Source organism: Sardina pilchardus, chromosome 23 (genome assembly GCF_963854185.1).
Source record: "Sardina pilchardus chromosome 23, fSarPil1.1, whole genome shotgun sequence".
In the NCBI taxonomy this organism is placed as follows: Eukaryota; Metazoa; Chordata; class Actinopteri; order Clupeiformes; family Clupeidae; genus Sardina; species Sardina pilchardus.
Window position 1 is genome coordinate 15,855,740 of NC_085016.1, and position 10,644 is coordinate 15,866,383.

At 48.1% G+C, this 10,644-nt stretch overlaps 1 protein-coding gene across 1 annotated transcript in view; it reads left to right on the forward strand.

Moving 5' to 3' along the window:
* Nucleotides 1-359: 359 nt before the first annotated feature.
* Nucleotides 360-10,644, forward strand: part of LOC134071753 (thyrotropin-releasing hormone-degrading ectoenzyme-like) — a 148,141-nt gene continuing 137,856 nt past the window's right edge. Inside the window, exons 1-2 of the mRNA XM_062528591.1 lie at nucleotides 360-1,039; nucleotides 6,848-7,121. Coding sequence (XP_062384575.1) covers nucleotides 360-1,039; nucleotides 6,848-7,121 — 954 coding nt within the window. The remainder of the gene's footprint in view (nucleotides 1,040-6,847; nucleotides 7,122-10,644) is intronic.

The window sequence follows — 10,644 nt, forward strand, 5'->3', positions numbered from 1 at the left end:
AGTTTGCGTATGCCAAGAAGGAGACCTTAAAACATGGGGGGAAATGAAGAAAGTAGATAAGTCGAACCCATCGCCGAACGTCGTATTAACAGGGGAACGTCATTTCGGCGTGCATTGTGCCAAGAAAGTTGGTCTGAGCGCTCGCATGCGTTTTCCTGTCGTATAGCGGTGGCTGGGCACTTCTGAGCTTTGACCGTATGCAGCAGTCAGACACATCTATGACTGTTTTCGGCGCTCGCCGCCGGAGCTGATACTCTGGTTACCGGTTTAGTTTCCCCTGTTGCGTTCCAACCAAACGTCATATTCAGCAGAATATGTCTTTGGATGACAAACGTGGAAAGGGCTTATCATTCACACCGATGGGAATTGAGGACAACAATATGAGAAACGGCAGAGGCCTGTCGGATCAATGGGCTGACAGCGTTGTGGTCCGACCCAGGACAACCGAGCGGCACATTACCGTGCACAAAAAACTGGTCCTGGGATTCGCCATCTCCATCCTCACGCTCATCATTGTCACGGCAATCGCCGTGCTTCTCAGCGTCAGCTTTGAGGATTGCACCGTGGCGGAGAGCAGCTCGCGGGCCGGGAACGGCACGAGCACCAAACCCAATCAGTCCCGGGACGGTAATTTTAACCACAAGGATGAGGACACCCAGCCTTGGAGGCACCTCCGGCTGCCCACGTCGCTGCGTCCCCGGCACTATGACCTCAAGCTGTCCGTGTACATGGATAACTTCACTTTCTCGGGCGAAGTTAACATCGAATTCGAGTGCGTCAACTCCACCAAGTTCATCGTGCTTCACACGGACAGACTGGAGGTGGAGAGAGTGGTGGTGTATTCGGACAACAAAAAGCCGGGCGTCATGCGCATCCACCGGCAGTTCCACTACCCGTCCAACCAGGTTTATGTCATCGCTTTGCACAGGGAGATGAAGCCACTGAGAACATACAAAGTCAACATTACTTTTGAAGCCCAAATAGAAAACGAACTTTTGGGTTTTTTCCGTAGCTCTTACGTGCTGCATGGAGAAAGAAGGTAAACGCAGTATATGAATATTTCAGTTGAATTGTTTTGAATATTTTTTATAATAAGATAATAGAGTCCCTTTTTATTATTTGTTACACTCTACATACAGTGTGCAATCTTAAATCCAAAAATATTCTTTTAAGATCAGTGCTGAAAAGCAGCTGTATAAATCTCTGTGCTAATTAGACAACAAAATATTCTAGTAAGTTATCTCAAGGTACTTCAATCGGCTTATAAGCACAAGCCACGTTTCATTAACCAACGAGACAGAGATTGAATATTACATTCTGTTATTCTGTGCCAGCTTGGAAGCCTTCCTTACAGGATTAGGAAAATTTAATTTTAACTTTGCACTTGATCTATGGACAACTCCGTAATTGCTTTCCTCGTCACGGGACACGTGCTTTGATTGCACTGGAACGTGAAACACTTGTCATGTGGAATTTATTGTTGTAATTAATTACGGCTTCCCAGTAGAGGGACGGCCCTGCTTTATGAATATTACTTTTATAATGCCACGTTGCTTCACTTCTGAAACTGGTCAGCTAGTTGAAATGTTATGTTGCTGTAGCAAAAATGAGAGATGTCGTCCAAAACACTGATGCACTGGTTTAGTTTATAGACATCAAGATCAAATATTATTGATAGGTTTAGGCACACTGGAGTTTCATCCAAACCAAAATGATCATTTTAAACCTGTGGAATTGGAGTTATGAAAGAAGGTGTGGGGAACTTCATTTCTTGAGTTACTTTTCTGTCAGATGATTCAGTTTGTTTCAACATCTTTCAGGTTAGATAAAACCTTATGGGTGTTTAATTAAGAGCATTGCAGTTGGTTGACATCACTATAGACTCTTACAACAAAACAAAACACTGAAGGCATTGCCCCAGCGAGTGCACAAACAAAAATCAATTTCCAAGTATTTAATTATTTACAGTCAATCCTTGTGCCCAACAGCCTCAGTTTCCCTGGCTCCCATACAGCAAATCATATTTATTACTAGATCAGTGATGGAGTGTGTGTGTGTGTGTGTGTGTGTGTGTGTGTGTGTGTGTGTGTGTGTGTGTGTGTGTGTGTGTGTGTGTGTGTGTGCGTGTGTGTGTGTGCGCGTGTGTGCGCGCGTGTGTGTGTGTGTGTGTATGTGTGTGTGTGTGTGCGTGCACACGTCTGTCAGTGTATGTGTGCGTGTGCATACATGGCAGCACACAATACATTGAGCCAGATTGAGTTCCTCTGGGCAGTATGTGTGTGTGTGTGTGTGTGTGTGTGTGTGTGTGTGTGTGTGTGTCTTTAAAAAGGTCAGGGCTGGAGTGAAGTCACTGTGTGCACATCAGGGCACCACTGGTCTGGCTCCGTCAGTCACTGCAGCTGGTGTGCTTAAGCCAAGTGCAGTGGGCTGTGTAACCTCAATCTGCCACACATCGCGGGAGAGCTCCCTTACCCCATCATTTAAACTTGGGGGTGGCCAGCCTTATCTCTACCATTACCGAGTGTGTGTGAGAGAGTTTGCGTGTGTGTGTGTTTGTGTGTCTCCTTGTGTGTGTGTGTTTGTGTTTGTCTACTTGTGTGTGTGCATGTCTGTGTGTGTGTGTGGTTGTGTATTTGTGTGTGTGTGTGTGTTTGTGTATGTGTGTGAGTGTGTGTGTATGTGTGTATATGAGTGTGTGTGTGTGTGTGTGTGTGAGAGAGAGAGAGTGAGAGAGAGAGAGAGAGCGTGGGTGCATGTGTGTGTTTGTAGCTGTTTTGCTGGGCCACCCTGAGTAAGAGCAGCTATGGCTGGCGTCGCCATTGCTTTTTTAATCCAGGGTGTGAAACCCTATGATGGATGGTGCTGTCAAAAGGTTATCCTGAAAATCTGCACCCTCACTGTTGTATCATGGTTGAGATTATCTCTCCCCGCCTGAATGGAAAACCTATCATGAAGTATCTCTCCATATACCCCAAACCTGAGAGCGCGCTCACCACAAATACAGAGCACTATCCATTTCATGCACTTGAGCTGCTCTATTAGTGTGCATTCTTCACTCGGGGAGTCAATCAGTCCATTGGCTGCTATGGCTACCTACTGTACTAGCTACTGTGCAAGTCCTCAGTGGCTCGTAAGCAGGAAATCGATGATAATTACAGCTATGACGTGGACTGGAGACAGATATAGCACACCAGCTACTGTAGGCAGGCATGGCTCAACCATCCTTCTCAACACACACACACACACACACTCTCTCTCTCTCTCTCTCTCTCTCTCTCTGTAAAAGTGTGCCGTTGTGCTTTGTCAGGCCAGTTATGTGTTCCGTGTGAATTGGGCAGAGAAGCCCACCCGGCACCACCTGCCGCGTCTCGCTTATCTCCCAGCGACAATGAGCGTCTGGATCCGAGCCAGAATGGTCCCTCCAGCGCGGTTTTTCTTTCTCACACGTGTGATTCCAAATGCATTTAAGCCACACTTTTCCACAAGCCCTCCCCCCCCCCCCCCCCCCCCCACACACACACACCCCTACTTGTTTTCTCGCTCGCGTTTTTAGCACCCCCTTCGATCGACTGCCTCCCCTCTCACCCTGGTCTGATATCACAGGAGCGTGTTGTGCCATTGTGCTGCTGCCAGCGGCAGCTCCGCATCCCGCAGCCTCTGCTGTCAGTGCGGCACGGCACGGCTGCTCGTTTCTAGACTTCCTCTCCCTCCCAAATCTAAACCTAGGAGCAAACTTTTACCTTTGAGGGAAAAGAAAAAGTCTTTCCTGCCTCCCCTCCCCTTCCCTCCCCTTCCCTCGCCTGATGCTCAGATTTCCCCCCCTGCAGAGCTGCAGCGAAGAAGACGAACTGAATATGCCGACAAATCATAACACAGGGGGTGCTGGCTAATTGCTTCTAATCGCCTGCTTCCCCTCCTTTTTTAAAATTGAGATTGAGATGCTACTCTCAAGTTGATAGGCCTGGAACATTTGCCAGTGCTATTTAGGGAGTCACAAAATGTCAGTTTTGTGTCTGTTTACTGCTAATTGTCGCCATTTGCACTTAAGGCAGCATGTCTAGGGAGCAGAGGTCTGTCGCTTAATGCGGATCCTAACAACATAGGTGACCTTATTTTCACACTGGGGGACGCAATAAGCTAATTAGCATTCGATGGCTTCAGAGCATGGAGAAATGACAGTGTGTAGGTCGCAGATGCTGTTGATGGCTTCTAGCTGACTCCAGAGCAATGTTCTTTACGCAATCTGTTCCTCCTGAAGAGTAGGCTACATTATTACTGTCTTTGCATTGGCCTAACACTCCTTAATGGATGTACACTCCGGTTAAAGAGGCACATTAAGAGTTCTCCAGTTTGTCGTTAAGCTACTTATAGGAAGCACTCAGGGAATCTGGCTATCAACTAAAATGATTTCAAAATAATGCATAAGGCTCAGTTACATTATGAAATTAATGGAAACTTTTGCATTTTCTGTAATAGGAGCTTAGTTATAGCATAGCAATTTTATGGTCAGTCTTTTTGCATTGTAGCCTATAACCTACTCTGTGAAGTTTAGCCTGCAATGTGTTTTTTTTTTTGGAAGTAGGCTATGTGTTTGTAGCTCCATATGGAATTTGACCAAAAAGTTCAGGATTGGGTCAACAGGAACTTGTCAAAAGATGTAGGCTACCGCTATGTATTAACAAAGGAAAGATTAGTGTGTTCTCCCATTATGGATTGAAAACTGGTATTAAAAAGTGTGTGTGTGTGTGTGTGGTTGGGGGAGGGGATGGTGAGTGGTAACCAATTCTCTTCAAGGAGCTCTTGGTTAATCCCGCATCTGACCTGAAGCCATCCAGCTGAAGATCATAGCCGACAGGTAGCTGAGGCTGCACCTTTAATCACATAGGAACACTGTATATATCAGGGGCTTATGTAAGCCATCTCCACGGACACCACACAGAGGGAGGTCTCGCTCCCCTCACTGGGTGGAGTGGTTTTGGTGTCAGCCCATGAAAGAGGGGTCACCCACCTCCTGGGGAGACAGGGGTGGCTGTATGCCCTCTGTGGTATAAAGCTAGCTTTGATAAGAGATAATCCAGCTGCTCTTGAATCTACATGGTGGAGTTTAGGGCATAGCCGCGTGCTGCTAACGCTAATTTTGCTGTTCAAAGGCGTTTGCAGTGAAGTCTCTTTCTATTCCTCGCGTTCTCTCTCTCTCTCTCTCTCTCTTATCCCTCCTTCTCTCCCCTTTTCTCTCACATGCTTTCTTTTTTATAGCTTTCTCTTCTGCTCTCACTCCCCCACTCTCTCCCACTTGCTGTCTTTTTTTGTATCTATCCCCCTGTCTCTCTCTTACCCCGCCCCCCCCCCCCATCTTCCCCTTCCCTCACTTACACCCCCCCCACCCTCCCCACACACACACACCCACCCTCTGATCTGGCAGGGAAGAGTCTCAGGGCGTACTGTTGCCAAACTCATGATTCTGCAGTTTGACACACATCCAGAGCGGCATAGTCAAGAATGATAATTAGGGGATAAATGTACCCATGTGCAAAAAAAAGGGAGCGAGAAGAAAGAAGGGGGAAAAAACCTGACTGCTCAAGGATCTTAGCTCAGAAACTGCATTGTGTCCTTATCAGGGGCTCAATGTGATTTTATTTGGAGGACACCCAAGCTACCAAGCTCCAAGAGCAAACAACGCAAAAAAAAAAAAAACACCACCGAGGACTGATGTCAATTAAAATATTACCGTGGCGCCCGTCACCTTGGTGGTGATGAGCGGAGGAGGCTGGTGGATACAAGCGTAAAATCCGCTGTGACATTCTCAGTGCTGGCTGAACAGCAGGGAGTAGGGAACAAGCATTTGTTATCCTGACTAGACACATTTAAACCCGGGCTTTTGTTGCCGTTACTATCATCGGCTCTTCAGGATATACGCGACAAGAGCATAATAGTGTTTATCAAAAGGAGGGAAAATGGGGTGACTTATGTTGTCTTTGCGTAAAAAAAAAAAAAGTGTTAGCGTCTATATTAGCCTCATGGGGTGTGTTTGAACTGATAAATTCTTGCGCCAGGACTTTGTTGCAGCAGGTTGAGTCCCAGGACAGAGTGCATGTGGGTTATTGGTATTCAAGGTACAGCTGTAAGCAATTTTTAAGGAAGTGTGTAGCAAGGTGAAATAACCTTTCAAGCTGTGACTTAGGAGTCCGTTAAATGTCTCTTCTCAGCAGCCATGCTTGCTTCTCTCCATCTAATCTCTATATCTCTTACAAGCATGGAACCAGTTAGACACACACAGACATATACAGTATTAAGGGACATAACGAGACACCATTTGCACATCTTCTGTTGTGTTTCAGACAGACACAAACACACAGTACATGCAGACATATGTTGTAAGTATCTTAGAACTCTGTCTCTCTTTCTCTCTCTCTCTCGCTCTCTCACACACACACACACACACACACACACACACACACTTTTTTCATACCAGTTGTCAATCCATAATGGAAGAACACTAACATTTCCTTAGTAAATAGGCTACATAGCAGTACATCTTTTGACGAGTTGAGTCTAAGTTTGTTGGAGCTACATACTTGCAAAGATCACATTTCGGGCTAAACTTTTAAAAGTGCAAAACAAATAAAACTCTGTGACCATAAAGTTGCTGTGCATGACTACACACACACACACACACACACACACACACACACACACACACACACACACACACACACACACACACACACACACACACACACACACACACACACACACACACACACTCACTCACATCCACCCACACACATGTTCACAAGAGAACAAGAGCAGGAGAGAGTCCAATGGTAATTCTGTTCTTGCATTGCAGGTATCTTGCGGTGACTCAGTTCTCCCCGACCCATGCCAGAAAAGCCTTCCCGTGTTTCGACGAGCCCATCTACAAGGCCACATTCCGGATCAGTCTGAAGCATGAGGCCTCCTACCTGTCCCTGTCCAACATGCCCGTGGAGAACTCCGTCACCGACGACGACGGCTGGGTGACCAACTACTTCTCCAGAACCCCGCGCATGTCCACCTACTACCTGGCCTGGGCTGTGTGCAACTTCACCTACAAGGAGGCCCTGACCGATAGTGGAGTTCTGGTAAGTAAAGTAAAAGTACCACTGGTATTTAGAAGATGTGTTCATTCAAAGTCACACAGATTTGCTACGGTGCGTTCAGGATGTAAACCTGATTGTCATGTGACGACTCCCCTGCAATCACCCATGGAGGACAACAATGAGTCAACCAAACATACTGCTGAAAGTTTTTTTTACATCTATCCATGTGTGTGTGTGTGTGTGTGTGTGTTTAAATGGTGTGCCCAGAGCTTGCCATTTTCTGTCCACTTATTTACAGCATCCATTATGCCCCTATAACATCCTGAGCCATTTTATGTTTCTCGGTGAGCACTTGTTTAACTGAAAAGGCTTGAGGTTTCAACTGAACACACGCCACAATCATTTCCTCAGCTTTCTCTGCCTCTTTCAAAAAATATCTTCAGTTTCATTTCGCTTCAGCTTTCATGAGAAGTTTTATTGGCCTTGATTACATCTCACCGACTTGCTACTGATGCTACTCCTCCCCATTCACGTGAGTCCGCACTCAAGGACACCCCATATCGTCTTTTCAAGTCGAGGGCACGATCAGTAACCCTTAGCCGCACCCCCCCCCCCCACACACACACACACTTCCTCTCATTACTGTCTGATAATCCTCCCGAACAGCAAGCCCTTGGTAATGAGCGTTGGCCATATCTAGGCTACGCTCGCCCCTCCTTCCCCACCAATCTTTTTTAACGGCTCCCCTTCTCCCAGCTCGCTCTTCCCATCAATCATATTATCGTAGCGCAACGGACCCGTCACCCCATCCATCATCGGAGGGCAGTCTCAGAGTCCAGAGAGGAAGGCTTTGATTTTGTGTGTGAGTGTGTGTGTGTGTGTGTGCACTGAGGGTGTGAGAGCAAGGGGAGAGTGTGGTCCGCCTGCCGCAGAGGATACGGCCGTTGCTCCTTGTCCTTGTCGGAAGTCAGCGCCACTCTCCCGCCGACGTCGCCGGGCTCCCGCCACTAATGCCGCCGAGAAACGAAACGATTAATCAATTTTCGGGGGCCTCGCTCCCCTCAGCGAAGCTCAGCTGATGATGTAATGACCTTTAGTAAGCGTAATAGACAGCAAATGTGACTGAAAGTCACTGTGCATGAAATCCCTATCTCTGGACGCTCTCTCCGCTCAGGCCCGGGAAGGACCATCCTTCCTGATCCTCAGAGGAGTCGGAGGAGTCGGACTCATCGTCAAGACTCCCTTCCCTGACTGTACGCTTTCAGACAGAGCAGTGAATGGGGTTTAAGCACCACCACTGTAAGGAGATTAACTTCCCCTTCCACGTGCTATATACGGTTCTATCGGCGAGCCCATCTTAGAATGCTGTTGTTTCTTGTCAGCGCGGTAGAAAAGCGAGTTTGCTAGCGTAGCGCTGACTGGTGAAAAGAGGAGAACCGTTCGACTCGAAACTCATTACAAAAAACGGTGCGCAGCCGTGTTTGGGCTAATTACCCTCCCTCTTTTCTTTCTCTCTCTCTCTCTCTTTCTTTCTCTTTCTTTCTCTTTCTCTCTGGGCTATCTCCAGTGAGCCAGGCTTCCCTTAAAGCGCATCCCTCCACGAGACGCAGCTCTGGAACGGGGAGGAGGTGGGTGGGGGGGGGGACGGGGACTGGTGGGAGTCGACATGCAGGCTCTCTAAGCCTCGTGGGCCGGGCACCATTGTGCTGGTGGTGTCAGGGAGCTCAGGCTGCGCTGTGGCTGCACTCACCCTAAAACAATTATGTGCTGTTCTTTGAAGTGGTGGCAGCCGCCCCGAACTCCCCCACAGAGATTTGCTCTGCACTTAGTGCGAGAACACAAAAAAAGAGAAGCAAAAAAATGACAGAGTGAGAGAATGTGAGTGTGTGTGTGTGTGTAAGAGAGAGAGAGAGATAGAGAGTGTGTGTGAGTGTGTGAGTGTGTGTGTAAGAGAGAGATAGGAAGGGAGAGTGTGTGCTTCAGCAACAAGCTCACTTGTGTACAGTAAATTTGCATTTATGGCTGCACAGAATTTCACCTCGTATCTTTGTGTGTGTGTGTGTGTGTGTGTGTGTGTGTGTGTGTGTGTTTGTGTGTGTGTGACAGAGATAGAGAGAAACAGCAGGAAAGAGAGGAACAGAAAGGCATATATAGAGAGGTAGATAAAGCAAGAGAGGGGGTAGAGAGATAGAGAGGGAGCTTACATATAACCTTTGAGTATTTTGTCAGTTTCCGTTTTATTCTTATTCAATTATTTGTCTGACTGGTGTAAAAAACACATGACAGGTTATCAGATCAAAGCACAATATAATTAATGACCTGTTTACAATTGAACAAGACTTTTCGCCCTGCACCAGTTGCACTAATGAAACTAAATGAGAGATGTGCCTTGCACTATCACACACCGTTGGCCTTTGGGAATACTCCTGTCGCAGTACTGGCCACCAATGACTCAATTAGCTTTCATTTAGCAGTACCCGAAAGCTACGCCAAGACGAGTGCGTGAGATCAACCTTCACACCTCCTCCGTCGTCCCTGACAACGAGGCGCGGCGTGTGTCTTCGCCTCCGTCAGCCGCTCCCGTCCCGCGAGGCGCCCGTGCGGTCCAGTTTTTGTCCGGTCGGTCGCCAGCGCGCGGTCCGGCCCGTGTTGCCCTTTGCGTGATGTGTGGTGTGCCGGACGTGTCTGCCGGGCGATCGCCCTCGGCGCGGCTGGTCTGGGCCTGGGCGGTCATCATGGTTTTATCGACTGGTCTGCTTAGAAACGGAGCTGGGGGCCGAGCCCCATGACGCCGCGGTGAATGGACCACGCGGCCGCACTGCCCTGCCCTTCCTGGTCAGCTCCCCGGGGGCCTCGGTAGACTCGCCCCCCCTCCCCCTGGTGGGGGGTGGTGGTGTGGTTAGGGAGGGTGGGGGGGTCATTATATCAGTATCAGAAGCACGCGAGCGATGACGCGTGCCCCGTTCCATGTCATCTCTGCCACTCTTCCCCGGAGGAAAAGGAACGGAGGGGGCTGGTTGACCTCCACAGTGTCCCGATGAGCTCCAGCCCCTCCCCACAGTTCTCTGGACGTGGCGCTGCTTCCCTGCTGGCCCCCTCTCCAGCTCGACCTAAACCCTGTCCTTTTTTTCCCCTCCTTTACAAGGGGACTGATTTGTGTCCTCTTGATAAGGATCCGACAGCTTAAAACCCCAGAAAGCAATTGCATTTGCAAACGACATCATTCACATTCCTTGTGATTGATTCTCCTCTCTGTTTGAAAGAAATGGAATGGCTGAGGTGAAGATTGAAATGGTGGGGGAGATAGAGAACTAGTCTTTATGAGAAACACACAGAGAGAGAGAAAGAGAGAGAGAGAGAAAGATAAATGAAGGGAGAGAGAGAGAGTGAAGGAGAAAGACTAAGCGTACAACTCATCTCTTTCTCCCTATTAATAAGTGAAGTCTATGGCCTTGTCTTTGTGGCATCACCATAGATCAATATGGAATGTCCTTTGATAGGGAGGGGCACTCCATTGAAGTCCAATTAACACCGTGTTCTGTCCTTGCCAGGCTTTCTTGTAAGA